Raw genomic sequence first — 21,059 nt, 5'->3', positions numbered from 1 at the left:
TAGCTACGTAAATAAATGGATGACTCAATGAGTACTTAAAAGATCTAAGTGATGGCAGGTACATTCTTCTAAGTCATTTGCACAAACATTTCAAAATCCAATGCCTAGACAACAGAGCTAGATCAAAGATTTTTAAATCTTGAGAATGAATCACCAATCTGGACAGGTAGCACTCTAAATGGCTGGCCATGAAAAGAACAAGAGTATCATCGTCTAATTACCTGTCTTCCACTGCAGTGGCTCCAATTAAATTCATGTTTGTCTCAATATCATCAAACACCCTTTCCATTTTTTCTTCTCTGTCTTGTAAGGCCATTTTGGCCTCAATGAGCTGTCTGTTGATTCTTTCATAATCATCTGGGGCAATTTCTTTGAAGGCAACACAAAGTGTTCGGTAGCCATCCTAAAAGAGTGAGGGGATCTCTGGTTATCGAAGTAATACTCTGAAACAAACCACAGTCTTTTTCAATACTCTTGCTTTATGCATAGCTATAAAAGAGAAGTTAAAAAATAAAAAAAAATAGACTGCATAAAGGGAACATTCACTTCAGTTCAGAATAATCATTTTTATGTTAAAAAGAACATAAAACAAAGTCTAGTCTTAATCTTCCAAACTGCAAATTCTGAACAGAAAATTATTTGAGGATAATGTTTCGTATTAAAATAAGGAAAATAGTATTAGTAGATGCCCAAATACAGAAACAAAAAAAAAATAAATGTTGTTATTAAATTAAAGAAGTGTCATCTCCAGCTCACCATTGCATTGCGTTCCACATGGGCTTTAGTTAACTCAATTTCATGATTTTGCACCCTAGGGAAAACTGCTGAGTCTGCTCCTTTACAAAAGAGAATTATGTCTCCTAAAAGAGAAAGAAAAAAAGAAAAGAAAAAGAAATACAACAAAATACTTCTTAGAATTTGAAAACTGGTATTGATTGGGATTTTAGTAACTGATGACTATTAAGGTGGCTCCTGCCATGCAATGCTCACCCAAATGGAGTGACACATCTTGACTGTTACTCTGTTGGGACAACATTCATCCCCTCTTAAGATAATGGATATGACGAATAACCTGGAGTTTACAACTCACGCTTCTGGTGAAATTTACCTCCCTTCAGTGAATCGTGTACTTGTGTCAAGGAGCTACATCTGAATTTATCTGTAAAGGGTTGTCAAAGCCTGGTCTAAAGTGCATGTGTGAACATCTACAGATGTCCAATAGTAAAATCTAGTTCATACGAGAGAAATTGTGAACAAATGATACAAGTTAGTTTTTCACATGGTTCATTTGATAGTGTTCACTGAAAACCTTGACAAAAGCTCTGTAGAGTGTTAAGTATATTTATCAATTTATGTTGTATCAGTGAATGTATCCAGAAAGCGGCTGCATTTGAAAGATCAAAAAAGACACCACATCCTTACAAAGCAAAGAGCTGAGTTCAACAAGTTAAAAGATAAGGTGCAGGGAGTTGGGCAGTAGTGCAGCGGGTTAAGCGCAGGTGGCATGAAGTGCAAAGACTGATGTAAGGATCCCAGTCAGAGCCCCCGGCTCCCCACCTGCAGGGCAGTTGCTTCACAAGCGGTGAAGCAGGTCTGCAGGTATCTTTCTCTCCCCCTTTACCTTCCCTTCCTCTCTCCATTTCTCTCTGTCCTATCCAACAACAACGACATCAGTAACAACAACAACAATAACTACAACAAAACAAGGGCAACAAAAGGGAATAAATAAATAAATATTAAGAAAAAAAAGATAAGGTACAACTCTGAGAACAGGGGCTTTCATAGCTGCCATCACCACCTATGGTGGAATGAATTTGTGATTAAAAATATAGCACATGCTTCGCATGATAAGTGATTATAAAAGAATTTTCTTCCCACACATCTAAAGTGTGTTTAAAAAATGCAAAGCAAATTCCAGTGTCACAAAATCAAATCAGTTTTATGACTCCAATCATACACAATGAATAAAGGAGGGGGGCATGTTCATTCAAGGATCTGTCTATATTTTCTCATTTTAACATTATGGAACTTGGAACAGATCTAAAACTAAAGCATAAATTATTTGGGAAGAAAATCAAGTATATTTTTTCATAAAAGCACACAGACAGGCAAATGACCAGGTGTGCAAAGAGCCCACAAATGAAGTAGAGTGCTCCTGTGTGGGTTCTGCAGAATTGGTGCGGAAGGCATCCCATCTATTGTGCTGCTTCCCCAGGTCCCAGAAGAACCATGGGGGAAATGGTATCGGTCCCCTAACAAGGGGCAAGCTTATTTATTTACTGTTTGAAGTGAAGACGCCCAAGCAAAAGGACAACACATTTTTCCTGACCTTCAGTCAAATTCAACTCCCTTGTTTCCAGTGAGTGTCAAACAGTTAGAGAAGTGGCAGGATCAGGTGAGGCTGATGACCGAAGTCTCCACACTCTAGGAATCTACTGCTAGGACTCTCTAACCAACATCGAGAATCTACTTAACTAGAAAAACGGCAGCCTTTCAGGTTTCTTTTTGGACTTTTAGATGGAGAAGTGTTCGGCTTGCAAGGGGCTTTGCTGTTTAAATAAATATAAGAAGGCACAACCCCAAACCACCACTTTGGATGATCACACACACACAAGTACATGAAACATTTTGTCTTTCCTTAAACAGTGGCTCGGCATACAAATCTACAAATAATAAAAAGAGAAAAGGCCAAACTTTTAAAAAGCATACCTGCTTGATTCTTCACAATTACACTCATACGACGACGGACAGAATCGAAGTTTAAGGTGTGAAGAAGTTCATACCTTTATGACAAGAAAAATAAGCAAAGTGAAACATCTAGGCCACAGTGGGCAAACAAACCATGACAGAAACATCCTGCAGTGCAGGAACTCCCTAAGTGAGCAGCACTGGTTGGTTATGTGTGCAGCTGGCATTTGCCCTGGTCTTTGCAGTTTCTCTGCATGTGAAACACGCAGTCAGAGGACACCAGTGCTAGTTAGGAGATGACCCATGTCTCTCACGAGGCCCTTAAACATGACAAGGAGAGAACAACTACACAGAGTGGGAGACTGAGAGTTGTCTTTGTGGGATCTAGAGAAGTGTCATCCTGGCAATTCAATTTAATCCTCTGTTGAGCACCTTCCATGTGGGAGGCACAGCGCTGGATGCTGGCGAGTGGGTGGTGGGTGGGAGGGAACCAGCGCGGACTCCATTCCCTCAAGGAGCTCACTGGATAGACCGTCCGGGAAACGATGGGTAATGAGAAACCAACTGTTAGTGTGCCAAACCCTGCAATAAAGGAGTTCACCGGGGGTGATGCCAGAGTCTTGAAGGAAGACATCTGAAGAAAGGCTTCCTAGAAGAGGCTGTGCCTGAGCTGGGCTCTCCAAGAGTGATGTGCCAGGGCAGGGGGGCCCTGGCATTGAGAACAGGGGGATGAGCATGTGCAGTGTCCCGGCACCATGGAAACACTGGGTGTGTTGGGAGAACGTCAGAAAAAAATGTGTGGAGTGTCCTGCAAACAACCTGAGTACATGTAATTGACACAGATGGTACTGATGACATAGCCTGTTCTGAGGGAAGTGTGGAGACACACAGTAAAACACCTACATGGAGTGCCTCTTTCGGTGTTGGCCAGATGGGGGCACTGTTGGAAGTGGCTAAAGTCTGGAACTTGGGTCCCTGGCCGTCAAGCTAAAGAGCTTTCCTCTGGATTTTGAGTGCTCCTGCAAGGGGAGCACATTCCACAAGTTCCTCTACAGGAGCTACAGGTGTCTGTGATGGGTCTTGTGTGATGCTAGGGGCCAGAATGGAAGTCAAGTCAGATAACATTTCCAGTTCTGATGAAGAAATACAGATTGATTATAAGGCCCAATTAAAATGTGCTACTAAGTCCAACTGGGTTCACTGGGGCATTTGCAGCAGAAAACAAAACAAAAAACACCCTCAATGTGGTGACACTTGTGTCTGTGAATGCCAGCCCTAAGACTCACACCATAGTAATCTAAAACAAGCCAAAACTGCCAACACCAAAGCTGCCGAGACTGGCTGGGCCTGCAGCCAGTGTGATGGGCTGGGATCTGGGTTTCACGGATCTCTTCACTGTTTTCAAGTAAGTGTTGGAGACCTGAAAGAGCATTTACATGTTGGAGTGTCCAGGTCAACGCACCAGGCTACTGCACCCACATGTGAACCAAACTGGAATCATTTCCACCTCAAACCCCAGTTTCTGTCACTAGATGAAAAACATCTTCAACTCCAACCCCAGGCACATAAAAAATAGGCTTCCGTTCCTTTTTGCTCCCAGGGTTACTGCTGGGACTCAGGGCCCACACAACAAATCTACTGCTCCCACTGGCCATTTTTTTCCTTTTATTATTTTCTTAATTATGACAGAGACAGAGACAAATAGGGTGTGGGGGTGAGGGGGAAGAGGCAGAGAAAGACTCCTGCAACTTGCTTCATCACTCCTGAAGCTTCCCCCTGCAGGTGGGTACTGGGGGCTCAAATCCAGGTCCATGATTTACATTTTATCAGTTGCACCACCACCCAGCCCCTTTTGAACTCAGTTCCTTTTTTTTTAATTGAATAATGGAGAGAGAAGGGGGAGACAGAGGAGAAAGAAAGACACCTACAGCACTGCTTTACCACTAATGAAATCTCCCCCTGAAAGTGGGGAGCTGGGGGCTTAAATCCAGGTCCTTGCACATTCTAACGTGTATAAACAGGTGTGCCACCCCCTAGCACCTCAAGTTCAGTTCTTAAAGATGCATCTAATTCTCATCACTGCCTCAAAGTCTATGTAAGTAAAATGTGGGGTTAAGAAATTACAGACACCAAACACACCAAACAACTTACACTTCTATTTCTTTTCTTTGGTTCTCCACTTTCATTTGTCCATTCTGATTTCCCACGAATGTGAATCCATACCTATCATTCAGGAGAAAAGAAGAGACGACCTTAATGCATCTCTAAAGGATGATTGCTTTTTCTGCTCTGTGTAACTTTCTTGTATTGTCTTATTTTCTCTTTCATACAATTGCAATCTGTAACTACATCTCCCCCTTCACAGGCTGAGACGGTAACAGAGAGCAAGTCAGTGCTCTGCCACAAACTGTAGCCAAGGAAGGGGTGATGTGTAATTTCAATCTTGCAGCTAACATACTGGGCGACTTTTTAGCTACTTAATCTGCCTGACACTCATGGGTAAAAATGGAATCACCATTCACCTAATGATGTTGATTTTTGTTTGCTTTATTTTATTTTTCTTTTCCTTATGCTTGATAGGATAGACAGAAGTTGAGAGGGGAGGGAGAGAGAAAGAGAGAGACTTATAGCACTGCTTCATTACTCATAAAGCTTGCCTCCTGCAGGTTGGGACCAGGGTCTTGAACCTGGGTCCTTGCACATGGTAACTTGTGTGTTCAATCAAATGCACCACCATTCGGCCCCCAGTGATGTAAAAATTGTTGGGAATCCTCTAGAAATAATATCCTATAAGAAGTGGTCACTGTTATATGATCTGCACAAGAACAACAAGAATATTAGGACTTCTGGCTGGTATACATCTATAGTACTGCAAGCTGTATCAATGAACTGCCGACTTCCTCAAAATGGATCTTTACTGGGTGATTTGGTTTAGGAATTACTCACAAACTACCAAATAAAGCAATCCGGCTTCTTATTAAGTAATAAAGATATTTCAAAGATAAAGTTATTGAAGAAAATGGGGGGGCTTCCTGTCCTCCCAAAGTTTTATAATCTACGAAGTAGAAGAAGTGCTTACTTGGTTTTCTCACTTTTTGAAATGGTGATGTATTTCTTGACAACTTGTCTTCAGGGTATTTTTTTTTAAAGAATAAAAATTTATTATTGGATAGAGGCAGAGAGAAATGAGAGGGGAGGGGGAGACAGAGAGATACCTACAGCCCGTTAGGGAAGCTTTCCCCCTGCAGGTCCTTGCACACTGTAATGCATGCACTTAATCAGTTACACCTCTGCCTGCCGCCCCTTTGTATTATTGGTTTAATAATGATCGACAAGATTGTGGGATAAGAGGCGTGCAATTCCATACAATTTCTACCACCAGAGTTTTGTATCCCATCCCCCTCCATTGGAAGGTTCCCAGTTCTTTATTCCTCTGGGAGGGATAAATACCTTTGTGGGGCACAGAAGGTAGGAGGTCTGGCTTCTATAATTGCTTCTCCACTGGACACGGGGTGTCCACAGGTCGACCCATACCCTCAGCCTATTTTTATCTTTCCCTAGTGGGGTAGGCTGCCCCCCTATCCCTGCAAGAGCTATTGAGGCATAACTGAGATATAAAACACTACACATACTGCATGACTAATGTGTGCAACTTGTTGAGCTTGAACATATGGACACATGCCTGATCCTGTCAACATAATCAAGGGAAGAAGCAGATGCAGCCAATACACCTCTCCTTCTGTCCCTTTGGTGTGTTTGTGGTAAGAACACTTAACATGAGATCTTACCACCTAAAATTTTGAGGCACCGATACCAACTGCACAGTCCATCTCCAGAACTTATTCATCTAGTATAAGATAAGTGCTTACTTCTTAGCACCTTTCACCAAAGCTATTTCATCTGGTGAAGAGGATATATAGGTTAATTCTGTGGATTCTGTTGCTGCGTCAACAACATCATTTGTTTTAGTTTCAACAGTATGACATAAACACAAGGCACGCAGAAAGAGCTCCTCTCGATTCTGTTGGAAAGTAACAAGAAAGAAAGAAAAAAGTTTAATTCCTCTTCGACCACTTGGTATTTAGTCAAGACAGAGATAAAAGATACTCGTGTGAGAGAATGTTATAACATCTAGTAAAATGAGTAGGAGAAATGTGTAAATCCCTAATACTTCAACGAGCTCTGTATCTCTCCCAGGACCTAACTAACAGAGATCCTGTTTCCGGCTAGCAAATGCTAGGGGCTGTGTTAATTCATTCAGCCAGCTGTAGTGGCACCTGATACCAAATCAGTACCTTCTTCAGGGTCTGAAATCAGAGTTCGTTCGGGATCTAATTCACAATCTAGTAATAGCTCAGGTGCGGAGAGACTCTCGTTCATTTAATGCCTAGACACTCTTGGGACTTTAAAGATTTGAACAGACATCATGCTTGGAGCAGTTAATATTTTCAAAGACAAAGTGCAAAAAATCATCACGCAGACAAGCAGAAGTCAAAGTTTTACCCCAAAGTCATTTCCTACAACTCTCTCTACTTGAACATTTTACTTGTTTGCAAATTCCAGAGGTGCCAGTAAAGTCAAGAAGGAGAAGCCAAATGAATAAGACAAGTGGTTATTCAAAAATCAATACTTTAGTGCAGGGGTAGATAGCATAACGGTTATGCAAAGAAGACACTCATGCCTGAGTCTCCAATGTCCCATGTTCGATCTCCTGCCACCATAAACCAGAGCTGATCAGTGCTCTGGTGAAAAAAAAAAAAAAGATAGTTTATGCTACTAGAACATCCTTTTGTTTCTATTCTGCAAGGTTAATGCACACATGCACTGGCTTCTGATTTCTCGGGGTAATATGGCAATGTAGAAATGACATCATGACACCTTGTCTGCTTTGTCGAAGTATGTTAAAGGCCCATCCGTTTCAGACAGTCCCTCTGCTTCTTGAGCTGCACCTCTATACTTGTGCCCATCTATGCAGCATTCAATGAACTCCATGCTGTTTTCAGTGAGTGTTCCAGTCTTATCCGTAAATACATAGTCCACCTAAAAAAATTACAAAGATGCATTTCTTTTTTTAAAATTTTTGCAATATTTATTTTCTTTTGTTGCCCTTGTTGTAGTTATTATTTGCTGGGAAATTCTGCCAATGCAGTCACATCTGCAATGTTGTCCCCTCAGGCTACTGCTAGTTCCCGCGAGAGTTGCCTGTTCAGCCATGTTGTGCCCTCAGGGCATTGTCTATATCCCTGTGATATTTGGAGTGCTTTGGTTACTCCTCCCCCCTCCCATTCTCACGAGAGTTATTATCCTATCCTGGAGTGCTATGGCTACTCCTCCCCCTTCCCATTCTCGTGAAAGCTGCTCCTATAAAAGCCCTTCTTCTTCCGCACCTCGCTCTCTTGCCAGCGCTCCACTCCGGTGTTCAGACACAGGAAAGGTTACTGCGTGAGGCGGCCATTTTCGCTACCTCCACATGGCCCAACCTGCTGCGGATAGGACAGAGAGAAATGGAGACAGGAGGGGAACACAGAGACAGGGAGAGAAAGACAGACACCTGCAGACCTGCTTCAACCTGTGAAGCGACACCCCTGCAGGTGAGGAGCCGGTGACTCAAACCGGGATCCTTATGCCAGTCCTTGTGCTTCGTGCCATGTGTGCTTAACCCGCTGCACTACCACCCGACTGCCAAAGATGCATTTCTTACTTTCATCAGTGTGACTGATTTTTAGTTAGCTGTCAGGTGGAACTAACTTCACATCTAGAGAAAAGTTATCTCCCCTAGGACTTGTCAAATAGCTTATGATTTCAGAAGCAATATTACCACTTGAGTGAGAATGAATATTTTTCCCTTTTGTTGCCTTTGTTTTATCATTGTTGTCGCTATTATTATTGTTGTTACTGACAACGTTGTTGTTGGATAGGACAGAAAGAAATCAAGAGAGGAGAGGAAGACAGAGACAGGGAGAGAAAGATAGACACCTGCAGACCTGCTTCATCGCTTGTGAAGCGACCCCCCGACAGGTGGGGAATCAGGGGCTCGAACTGGGATCCTTATGCCAGTCCTTGAGCTTTGTTGGGCCAGGTGTGCTTAACCCGCTGCGCTACAGCCTGACCCCCAAGAATGAATATTTTTAAAGACAGCAGAACAGTAATGCATGCCAAAGGTAGAGCTACTCAATTATTAGGGGAAAAAAATGTGAATTTTATACATCTAGGTAACCTTCTGTTTGAAACCTATATGTTTTGATGCAAAGAATGTACAATACAAAGAATGTCCCAAGTGGGCCAGGCTTAACCAGGCACACCTGGTTAAGCACACACACTACAGTATGCAAGGACCCAGGTTCAAGCCCCTGGTCCCCACCTGCAGGGGAAAAGCCTCACGTGTAGTGAAGCAGGGCTGCAGGTCTCTCTCTCTCTCCCTCTCCCTCTTCCTTCTCAATTTCTGGCTGTCTTTATCCAATAAATAAATGAAAATAATAAAAATAAATTTAAAAAAGAATGTCCCAAGTGGAAAATAAAATACTGACCAAGTATTATACATACACACCTTATCTGATAAGAACTTAAATTTACTGGGTCATGACAAAGCATTACCTTGAAAAGTAAAATACTCTGTAAACATACTGGACTGAAGTCAAATGAATTGCATCACTTAATGTATGTAAGAGTTACACAGAAAATAACAAAGAATGTTAGTAGGGCCAGGCAGTGGAGAACCTCTTGAACACACATGTTACAATGCGCAAGGACCCAGGTTCAAGCCCCCCCGTTCCCTACCTGCAGGGGGAGAGCTTCACAAGTGGTGAAGCAGGGCTGCAGGTACCTGTCTCTTTCCTTCTCTTATCTCTCTTCCCTTCTCAGTTTCTCTCTGTCTCTAATAAAAAATAATTAATAAAAAACCAAATGTTAGTAGCTACCTAACTAGAAGACACTATAAATCAAAATTTGTATCCATATGCTGTGTCTATTTTCAGAAACTCCTCCAAAAGGTTCCCAAATTTAAATAGCAAAGTTTATAATGATAATCTAATGTAAGTATGCTTTCATAATTAATGGGACAAAGAAGCTCTGACATAGACTTTCCATGTAAAAGAAACCATTGTGAACATATCCACTTTCCCTCGCTTTTAATCTTTCCTATTTATAACATCTGGCTTTTGGAAACCCACAATTTTATCATCCTTTCTAGCAATTTATGCTTAAATAGTTAAAATTATGGTCTGACAGGAACAAGCATAAGCACAAGCTTAAGGTTCTTATTATGTAAGGGAGATGAGATGAACTCCAGCAATAGTTGCTTTCTAATTATTTTTCAAAGCTTTGCATGGTGACGGCACTGGCACAAATAGAGCATTCCAACCCCCCCCCCCCAAAGCCAAGTCTGAATTCTGTTTAAATTAATCCAAGGGCTATTATTTATGTATCATCTAGATTTTCCCAGTTAAAACAAAATTCTTTGCTTTCTTTTTATCCCTCTGACCAAAAAGAACCATTCCCTCCTGGGTGTTGTTTGGGGCTGTTATAGCTCTTATGCATAGAGGAGCCTTAACCCATTCCAGAATCTTCAGTGAGTGTACTAGGTGGTAGTTTAAAAATATAAAGTGTATGCAGGACGGGCGGCAGCACAGCGGGTTAAGCACACATGGTGTGAAGCGCAAGGACTAGGGTAAGGATCCCAGTTCGAGCCTCCAGCTCCCCACCTGCAGGGGAGTCGCTTCCCAAACGGTGAAGCAGGTCTGCAGGTGTCTATCTTTCTCTCCCCCTCTCTGTCTTCCCCTCCTCTCTCAGTTTCTCTGTCCTATCCAGCAACAATGACAGCAATAAGAACGATAATAATAACAATGATGACGACAATAAACAAAAAGGGGAAAAAATAGCTTCTAGGAGCAGTGGATTTGTAGTGCAGGCGCCGAGCCCCAGTGATAACCCTGGAGGGATATATATATATTATCTGCCTGTTCGGAATACACTGTGCAGTATGGATCTGTTTATAATTATGCTCACAGGTAAGAGGGTATTGACATCTGAGGCCAATATTCTTTCACAGTAATTAACAAACTATAGTGTAAGTTACACTAACTTGGAGGGTTCCTTCAAATGTAAGTTTCTGGGTTCTAATCTCTGAGACTCTGATTTAATACCTCAAGGATGGGGCTGGATAATCTGATTTTCTAGGAAATTTCCTCTCGGGTGATGGTGATGATGCTGGTTCTGAGATCACATTTAGCTGATCACTGATCTAGTAATTGCCATGAATTCAGGAAGGGGTGGTGGTGGTGGGTGGTTGAGGACCACTGCTACTGAAAAGTGTCTCGTGTCAAAAAGTGAGAGAGCAAGGAGTGGCGTAAGGATCCCAGTTCGAGCCCCCGCCCCCCCACCTGCAGGGGAGTCGCTTCATAGGTGGTAAAGCTGGTCTGCAGGTGTCTGTCTTTCTCTCCCTCTCTCTCTTTCCCACCTCTCTCCATTTCTCTCTGTCCTATCCAACAACAACGACATCAATAACAACAACAACAATAACTTACAACAATAACTTACAACAATAAAACAACAAGGGCAACAAAAGGGAATAAATATATTTTAAAAAGTGAGAGGGATAACAAGCGAAAGACTGCTGCCTGTCTCCAACTCTCAACAGCCTTATTCACTGTGGATCTGAACCTGTTGAAAAGACCCGAGTTGACAGAGAGGAGTCCTCACTTTAAAGTTGGGGGCCGTGAAGTGAGGCCCTATGTAAAAAGAGCCCTGGGTGGAAATTGATCAAACTTCAGAGAAAAACAGTCTGGAGATTCATCTGAATGCTAGAAACGGACCTACTTTATGATTGGGCAGTTCGTGTCCTGGGGATATGCCCAAGGAAAACAAAGACACCTACCTATCTGAAGAGACCTATGCACACCTATGCTCATAATAGCATAGTTAGTACTACCCCAAACTCAGAAGCCACTCAGATGCCCAACAACAGATGAGTGGCTAAGAAAATTGTGGTACCTACATATACACAATGGAATACAATGTAACTATTGAAATGATGAGGTCATCTCCTTTGCAATGTCTTGGTCAGAACTTGAAAGTATGCTGAGTTAGATAAGGCAGAAAAATAAGGAGCAAAACCTAGTAATCTCATTCATAGGTGAAACTTATGGGGAAAAAAAAAAAGGACAGTGGGGCAAAGCAGAAGGCGAAACCTGGACTGGGCATGGTAGTGTATTGCACCAGAGCAAAGGACTTTGGGGAAGGACAGAAAGATAAAATGAAAGAGCACTAGGGTCTTGGTGGGGCACTAGGTTGGGGGAGCAAGTATTTCCCAGACACTTAAGACATCTATCTTGGGGAGGTGAGGAGCTGTACTGATATGTTATCAAATGTACTATAAATCATTAACCCAATTAAAAAAAAAGAACAGTAAAAAAGAGCCCTGAACTAAAGGTGGAACTCATGGAATTACCTACTTAAGTTTTTTTTTTTAGTTTTTTTTAAATTACCTTTATTTATTTATTGGATAAAGACAGCCAGAAATCGAGAGGGGAAGGGGAAGTAGAGAGGGAGAGAGACAGAGAGAGACACCTGCAGTCCTGCTTCACCACTTGTGAAACTTTTCCCCCTGCAGGTGGGGACTGGAGGCTCGAACCCAGGTCCTTGCACATTGTAACAGGTGCACTCAACCAGGTGTGCCACTACCCGGCCTGAATTACCTACTTTGTAGGTAATTTCATACAGGTCCATCTAATAGAACACTTGAACTATAGGGCCTTACCTTTACCACATACTACCTCTGTAACCTTGGGGGGGGGAATATCTCTGAATTTTAAATATTAACCTTACTAACAAAAGCTGCTGTGCAAGGCTGTAAAGTTGACAAACTAAAGCTCAATTATAAACATACTCGGTCAACTGTAAACTGTCAGATGAAGAGATATAGATGTCATTGCTGCTGACCTGGCTCAAACCACAAAGTACTGGACTCTTTCCATTTCCATGGTCCCTAAGTTTTCTGATCCAAGATGACCGACCGCATTACTAGAGTTAGGGCTGATGAGTGTGCTTCCAGACATGGATGGTGGACACTCTGATGGTTCTCTTTTTTTTAAGTTTTCCTTTATTTTTTTACCCTTATTTATTTTTGTATAGAAATAGAGAAAAAATGAGAGGGAAGGAGGAGACAGAGACAGAGACACCTGCAGCCCTGCTTCACCACTCATGAAACTTAACCCCTGCAGGTGGGGAAGAGGGGCTCAGATGACAGTTTCCTTTTCACTTCGTAATATTAACCTCAAAACTTAGAATATATCTGAGGTATATAGCAAGACTCTAATGACAAGCCACGAGACTGAATAATGGAACTAGAGTGCATGCTGAAACTAAACTGTCACACCAGTGAGTATAGTTACTTGGCTGGGAGGTAATACGAAGCAGGAGGCTATTAGCACCATCTTTTTCTTCTCCAAAAAGGACTGTAACCTTTTGGCTATCAAAGACTAACATCTGATCATAAAAGAGCACAATCTTTTCCAGCTGAATTGAGTAGTCTCTTTTTGTTTCTCAAGTTGAACACTATACCAAACAAACAATCCTATTAATACTAATATGGCTAATTTTTAGAGAGGTTAGGCAAGTAATTACAATGGCACTTATGAGAATTGAGGGGCCAGGAAGTGGCACACCTGGTCCAGAGCATACATTATAGTGAGCAAGGTTCAAGCCCCTGGTCCTCACTTGCAGGGGGAAAGCTTCATGATTGGTGAAGCAGGGTTACAGGTATCTCTGACTTTTTCTCTATCTCTTCCTTTCCTCTCAATTTCTCTGTCTCTACCCAATAATAAATAGTTTTCATTAAAAAAGAAAGATTTAATTGACTTACCTTTAGTAACGTAACAATCCTTATAGACCTTAAATTACAAGTCATCACAGAGGATATTGGTTACGTGTAATTTTTAGTATGCTGGTCCATTGAATGTTAAATGGCCTAAGAAACTAGAATTTGAAAGACTTCTTTGCATTTTTATTCAGGTAGTTACCATGCATCTAAGCTGATAATGATGGCAAGTTGCTTTTATAATGTATTAACTGAAGTGGCAGTCTGGCTATTAACTTGGTGATTTGACTAAATGACAGTCACAGTCAGAAAAGCAGGGTTTGGTGGGAGAAGGGACTGGGGGCTGAACTGAACACTGTCGCTTCTTTACACTGATCAAATTTACCAGATCATTACCCAAAGTTCGATTTTCTGCAGAATGAATAGGGTCTACATAACAGGAATTGGATTACATTCCCAAGGTAATCTGGAATCTGCTGAGATGGAGATGTGAAATAAAGAGATAGGAGTCTCTGGCCTAGACATGCTTTCTGTCTCTGGTGAGCACGGGGCAAGGTAATGGAAGGATGTCTGCTCTATCTGTAGTGGCCTGAGGCTAGTCATGTTCATCCTTTGGTAGGCTAACCCAGACAGCCAACCACTGGATCTAGACAAGGCATCTTTCTCAACTAAATCAGCTGTCAAGGAAAGATTCACCAGAGGTGGCCTGGTAACTCTGTTTCATGAAAAATATTATAGATTAATGCCTTTTATGGAGATTAAAGTAGTTCTATGCAGACAGCATTAACCTTGGATGAAAATTTCCGGTTTAGACAGATTGTCTTTTACACAGTGTAAGAAATAACATGGTTGGGGGGGGGGCTTTAGTGGGGTGTATGTGATGACTTGTATACATCATGTTTGGGTAAGTGCACAAAGTACAAGGACTAGCGGTATAAGGATCCCGGTTCGAGCCCCCGGCTCCTCACCTGCAGGGAATTCGCTTCACAAGTAGTGAAGCAGGTCTGCAGGTATCTATTTTTCTCCCCATCCCCCCCCCACCGGTCTTCCGCTCCTCTCTCCATTTCTCTCTGTCCTATCCAACAATGACAACAATAACTACAACAACAATAATAAACAACAAGGGCAACAAGAGGGAAAATAAATAAATTTTAAAAAATAAAGATAAAAGAAAGCAAATACTCTGGAAACCTGATAATTATGTAGAATAATATTAAGCCACTGAACAAACACCACACATTCTGGTTTAGAAAGGCTGCTGTCAGCTGTGGTAACTGAAGTAACTAACCCTAACAAAAGAGCTTTCTGGGAACAGTATCGAAGGAAAAAACATTTGTTCGTTCATTGCTTGGTCTACTTGGTCGAGTCAGTATTTCTGTAGGCTGCAGATTCCGTGGTCTAAGGTTCTGGTGTGCTAAAGTCAGGCCTAAAGCTGCTATCTAGGCCCGGAGAATTAGCACACCTGTCTCGCCTGCACAGGACCCAGGTTTCAGATCTGGCACCAGAGAGGAGTGCTATGCCCCTGGGGGCGGGGGAGGGGGTGGTGGTATCTCTCTTCCTCTATTTCTCTGTACCTAAAAATTTCAGTTTGGAGTGCTGAAATAGCACATGCGTGAGGCCCTGTAAGGCCAAACATGAAAATAATAATAAAGTAAAATAAAACAATCTATCTAGAAATTCCATATCCTTATAGTTGTCAAGAAGTTACTTGGATTTAGACATGGGTGGTATTAAGAGAAGAAACGGGAAGTGGAGGAGGGAGACTGAATTCAGGAAGAGAGAGTCAAGGAAGTACAGATGCAAATCGACACAACTGAAAACAAGTGTGAGGCCCTGTGAGCATCACACAGTTCCATGAACTAAATTTGCATTTCAATAGCCTTGGCATTCAAAGTATGAGGAGAATTAAATGCAAGTCAAAAAAAATTAATAATCCTTCAGCTTGTGAAGATCATTACATGATATGCAGTAAATGCAGACAAAGTTAAAAAAAAAAAAAAGAAAGAAATGAAAAAGAAAAAAGGAAAAAAAAAAATACTGGAAAAGAAAAAAGCCACAATTTGAAGAATTACAGCCAGACTACACTACATTAGGGAATAAAGCATGTGGACTAGAAATGCGGTCACAGTCTGGGTTTTATCAGTATATGAAGCAAAGGCATTTTCAAGTGTCAGGGACTCACATTTTCCCTTTGTTTAAATTTTCGCACTGGAATGCACTCTGCTTGCCAGTCCTGTATTCCTTATCAGAAATGTACTAAGAAAATGTCACGGGAGTTGGGTGGTAGCACAGCGGGTTAAGCGCACATGGTGCAAAATGCAAGGACAGGTGTAAGAATCCCTGTTCATGGGAGTCGGGCTGTAGCGCAGCGGGTTAAGTGCAGGTGGCGCAAAGCACAAGGACCAGCATAAGGATCACAGTTCAAGCCCCAGCTCCCCACCTGCAGGGGAGTCGCTTCACAGGCGGTGAAGCAGGTCTGCAGGTGTCTATCTTTCTCTCCTCCTCTCTGTCTTCCCCTCCTCTCTCCATTTCTCTCTGTCCTATCCAACAATGACAACAACAATAATAACTACAACAACAACAAAAAAACCAGCAAGGGCAACAAAAGGGAATAAATAAAATTAAAAAAAAAATCCCTGTTCAAGCCCCTGGCTCCCCACCTGCAGGGGAGTCGCTTCACAGGCGGTGAAGCATGTCTGCAGGTGTCTTTCTCTCCCCGTCTCTGTCTTCCCCTCCTTTCTCCATTTCTCTCTGTCCTATCCAACATCGACAACATCAACAACAATAATAACTACAACAATAAAACAACAAGGGCAACAAAAGGGAATAAATAAATAAATAAATATTTTAAAAAAAGAAAATGTCACTAGGACAATTGGTCAATGTTGTTCATGGAAAAATGCATTGGTGAAATATTTATATATGCTACCCTGACTTCTATCTCCAAATGACTACAGACTATGATGAAGTTTCTTGTTCCAAAGCAACAATCTACCATCACCAGGTTAGTTTTAAAGAAAAAAATCTGCAACGTCCCAATTTAAGAATTGGGATCCTCCAGTTCCAGCCCCTGGCTCTCCACCTGCAGGGGAGTCACTTCATAGGCGGTGAAGCAGGTCTGCGGTGTCTCTCTTTCTCTCTCCCTGTCTTCCCCTCCTCTCTCCATTTCTCTCTGTCCTATCCAACAACAACAAAATCAATAACAACAACAATAACTACAACAATAAAAAAAAGAGCAACAAAGGGGGAAAAAAAAAAGAATCAGGATCCTTCTCCAAAAATCCCGATAAAATAACTGACGTTATAGCTATGCAAACATTGCTCGCCTTCATGACATGTCTACATGAGGGCATTTTTCTCTGTGGTTTATGTTATGTTCAAGTGTGAAATGGGCATATACCTTGGTAACCCAGACTACAAAAAGATAGGCAATATCACGGTGCTAACTGAACTGAAAAAAAGGCTCCAACCTGACCAAGTTCTTCATTAAGGTCTGATGTGTTAACCAGAGCTCCTTCATGAATTTCTTCATCATAAAAGTCTTTATCCCATGAGATGAAGAAGGAGCCCAAGAATTTCTGCATTTCTACGGTGACATACATGGAGACAGGAATGATAAAGTTGAAGAGAACCATAAATGATAGGAAGTCGGTGAACATTTTCAACACCTGAAACAAAAGAAATGGTTCAGGCTAATTAGACACACATTTCCCTCAGACAAGCTAATAGAAAGTAACAGTAATCATTCTACCTTTTAAAGCACGGCTCTTCCTGCAAGCAGAGTTTCTAATAACACTATCATATTGTCAAATTCTCACAATATATGATAATGATATTTATAAACACTCTCACCGTATTCTTGCATATGTATGTACCTTGGGACTATTTTCTTCACTTTTGTAAATTCTCTGTTCCCGTCTCTCTCAATATGAGTGTGTGATTAAAGTTTATAGGTAGACATCCCCTATGCTCCTATCATGCTGAATCACAAGCTCAGATTATAGCATGCTAGAACTTCTTGTATGGTTATTTTATACACTTAACTTAGAGCTGAAAATATCAAATGCTAAAACATAAAAAATAACCACTCTAAAACTTCTTAAATATTCAATGGTTTTGGACTGGGACACCATACACAACCAACAGAAAATTTAGAAGCTGGGGCCGGGTGGTGGCACACCTGGTTAAGCACATACATTACAGTGCATAAGGACCCAGGTTCAAATCCCTGTTCTCCACCAGCAGGGGGAAAGCTTCACCAGTAGTGAAGCAGGACTGCAGGTGTCTCTCTGACTCTTTCTCTCTCTACCTCCCCCTCCCCTCTCAATTTCTCTCTGGCATTATCCAATAATAAATAGATAAAAAAGAAAATAAAAAGAATTTCAATGCTCTGGGTTCAAACATTGCAGATAGAATAGAAATTATCAGCAAAATCAAATCACCTTTAAAGTCTCCCGTTCTTTCTGGGTCTTTTGGTTATACCACGGTTCATCGTTATTTGGGTTGCTCTGCCAGACATACTTTAGAGTTGTGCACACTGCAGCTTTGGTAAGCAAGATAAATAAGTACACAATCAGGAAGGCATTGATGGATCTGAAAAAGAAGATGCAGGGTTTTGAACCACCAAATTACTTAAGGCATCAACCAGATAGGAACTGTTCAGTTGTCTAAGGCTTGCTCTGTGTATAATGTGTAACCACGACACCTCTCTGTATAAACCTCAGTGACCCTGCTGAAGCACTGCTTTTCGAGGTCAGCCCTGGCCCATTTGTGGGTCACCAAAGTGCAAAGGTTGACTTGCTTATCACACCTTAATCGGGTGTCTATAAAGTCACACACACACACACACACACACACACACACACACACACACACACACACACCTACTCAGCCCGTATAGATAAAATATCTTGTCTCCATTTCCAGAATCTTTTAGGTTTAGGGTTGTACATAAGTTCGCAAATGTAAACTTCACAAGCTTAGTATGGATGCTTTCAGTCTCGAAGAGGAGCTGTGGAGAGATAGTATGGCCAGTACACTGGGTCTCTTCATGCCAACAAGAAAGTGGTTCACACCAGAAACAACTTTCTTGAAGGTCTGCTACCATCTTTGCCAGGAGACTATTATCTATGTTGCAGAAACTCCTTGAACATAACTACTAGAGGCCCGCAAATTACAAACTTTGGCAGCAGGATATACTAAAAATTCAACACAGCTCTGTCTCTTAGTTTTTTACTAGTTATGTAAGCAGAAGTAAGTCATGGATCATTTCTGAGACCATATTCTTATCTTTCTTGAGTTACTCAGAGGGTCAAACCAAATCAGATACACAAATCACTGAGCCTAGTTTCTGGAACACAAGCAGTGCTCAGAACAGCAGTTGCTGCTATAATTGATATTCTGTATTATGGCTGTTGCTCAGAATTACCAAGAAGGCGCTATTTCAGTTCAATAATGAGAGAAATCGCAGCAAGCACTAACTTTTCAACAGCAGAACGCTTCTGAGATTTCCCTTGGTAGTTCAAAGCCATTTTGGTCTCCATTCCAGTGTAAACAGCAACTCCTAAGGAACATGAGAATACAAGGAAACTAAGTTACAAATGAAATCGCCAACCAACTCCTCTATAAAAATAGCAATTCCAAGCCTTCTTCTATTTCACCGGATGATAGTAACACTTCCAGTATATTTTAATTCCATACAGTTTATTCCCTCCCTTCCTTCCTTCCTTCCTTCCTTCCTTCCTTCCTTCCTTCCTTCCTTCCTTCCTTCCTTCCTTCCTTCCTGCCAACAGGATTACTTGCCGGGATGCATTGCCTGCACAATGACTCCTCTGTGCCCAGCAACCATTCTTTTTCTATCCCCACCCCCTCTGCTTTTATTTGATAGGATAGAGGGTGAGAGGGTAGGAGGGTGAGAGGGTGGGAGGAGGGGAGAAAGACAGACACCTGCAGCACGGCCTTAAGTCTCATGCAGCTTTATTATTCATTCCTTATTATTCATTCCTTATTCATGTTAACACACACACACACACTCACTCACTCACTCACACACACACACACACACTTATCCAGTGCACCAATGCCCAGACCCAACATGGCTTGTTTTTTCATTATTAGTGTATTATCTTATAAAGCTCCAACACCTAAAAGTGGGCTTAGGTTAAGCGGCAGTTATCTGCAGCATTTCACTTTAACATGCACTATTCACACACAAGTTTAACAAAGCATATCTCTCACAGGTAAATCTTTAAAAAAATGTTCACCATATATCTTCTTGGTATTTTTTAGTGTTGCTCCTTTCAGCAAGAGATTTTCAGGTCCCAAAGATCTAAATGCAAAATGAACACATCTTATGTAAACAGGCCAGTGGCACCAACTTTGGGGACAGATTTTGCGCTGGCACACATCTATCTGCAAGGGGTCTGGAATGTATCTGTCTGCTTCTATCACATGCTTACTCCCCAGGATCAGCTGATCCTTCCCTCTGAAGTTACTTGAAGGCACAGCACAGATGGACGTGCAGTACAGGAGAGGCCAGCGACACACAGAGATAAAGAGATGCACAGAGAGAGTTAAAAAGATCATGAGTCATAGACAGCAAGACAGGAACAGGACAGAGCAGCAGACAGCAAGGAACAGAAAGATGAAACAGCTAACAGACTAGGCAAGCAAACGTTGGGTGGGAAAGACAAAACAGGTATCATCTTTGCAGACTGAAGTCCCTATCTTAGGGGTGGCCATGGGGCACCCAATGTTTCTTTAACTTCTTTTGGGTACGGCAATGAAGGACCAGGGGGGAAATATAGGAATGCCGCTGCAAGATAGAAAATGGGAGAAAACACCTGTCTTTGTAAGAATTGCTTCACTATAAACAATTAACCTTTCATTTTAATTAAATCCAGCTAATCCTCCAGCATTTCATCTGCTGTGGAGTCCCTCAGTTACCCGCCCCCCGCCCTCCATGTCACTGTCCTGCAGGTACCCTTGCAGCAGTGCCAGTGACAACACAACTCAGGGGAATAAACACAGTGCCTGGGAGAGATGAGGGAATACTAAAGTGTTTGGAGCCTTGCTGCTCTGGAAGCCCTCAGAGGAACTTCTGAGACTCTCCAACCCAGGCCCACCAAACAAAATTACTTAAGGCTAATTACTTAAGGCCCACTAGTGGGATGCATTGGATCGACCTTCCCGTGGTGCATCCCGTGAGCACCCATTTATTGGGGAAACTGACGATCCTTCCTAGCCAACTGACTCCACATGGATCCCAGTCACTTTCAAAGCCAGCAGCAAGCAGACATCAGGCTCAACCTGACGCTGTTGACTGGCTACGGAAGGGCAAACGCTAGAAGAAGAAGTGGGATGCTGACTCATTACTCCGGGTTTAGTCACATTTTTTTCCATTCTACAAAGTATTTGGTTATTTTAATTTTCCTACAAGAAAAATATACCCCCCCCCCAAAAAAAAGCAGAAAAAGAAAAGGGGGGGCAATGTTAAAGAAGAAAGCAAACTAACCTGGCCACAGGCTCAAGGCCGTTACTATAGATATTGATTCGTCCA

The 21,059-nt window shown here is 41.9% G+C and overlaps 1 protein-coding gene across 1 annotated transcript in view; it reads right to left on the bottom strand.

Moving 5' to 3' along the window:
- The window catches only part of LOC103118072 (phospholipid-transporting ATPase IG), a 63,005-nt gene extending 41,946 nt beyond the window's left edge, over positions 1-21,059 (bottom strand). The window contains exons 1-11 of the mRNA XM_060183185.1: positions 21,015-21,059; positions 19,765-19,829; positions 18,983-19,064; positions 17,944-18,094; positions 16,972-17,169; positions 7,567-7,728; positions 6,558-6,709; positions 4,840-4,911; positions 2,710-2,783; positions 757-860; positions 222-403 (exon numbers count right to left, since the gene is read on the bottom strand). Of these exons, the coding sequence (XP_060039168.1) occupies positions 222-403; positions 757-860; positions 2,710-2,783; positions 4,840-4,911; positions 6,558-6,709; positions 7,567-7,728; positions 16,972-17,169; positions 17,944-18,094; positions 18,983-19,044 (1,157 nt within the window). The 5' untranslated portion in view covers positions 19,045-19,064; positions 19,765-19,829; positions 21,015-21,059. The remainder of the gene's footprint in view (positions 1-221; positions 404-756; positions 861-2,709; positions 2,784-4,839; positions 4,912-6,557; positions 6,710-7,566; positions 7,729-16,971; positions 17,170-17,943; positions 18,095-18,982; positions 19,065-19,764; positions 19,830-21,014) is intronic.

This window comes from Erinaceus europaeus, chromosome X (assembly GCF_950295315.1).
Source record: "Erinaceus europaeus chromosome X, mEriEur2.1, whole genome shotgun sequence".
In the NCBI taxonomy this organism is placed as follows: Eukaryota; Metazoa; Chordata; class Mammalia; order Eulipotyphla; family Erinaceidae; genus Erinaceus; species Erinaceus europaeus.
The sequence above is the reverse complement of the archived record's forward strand: the minus strand, read 5'-3'. Positions and strand labels throughout refer to the sequence as shown.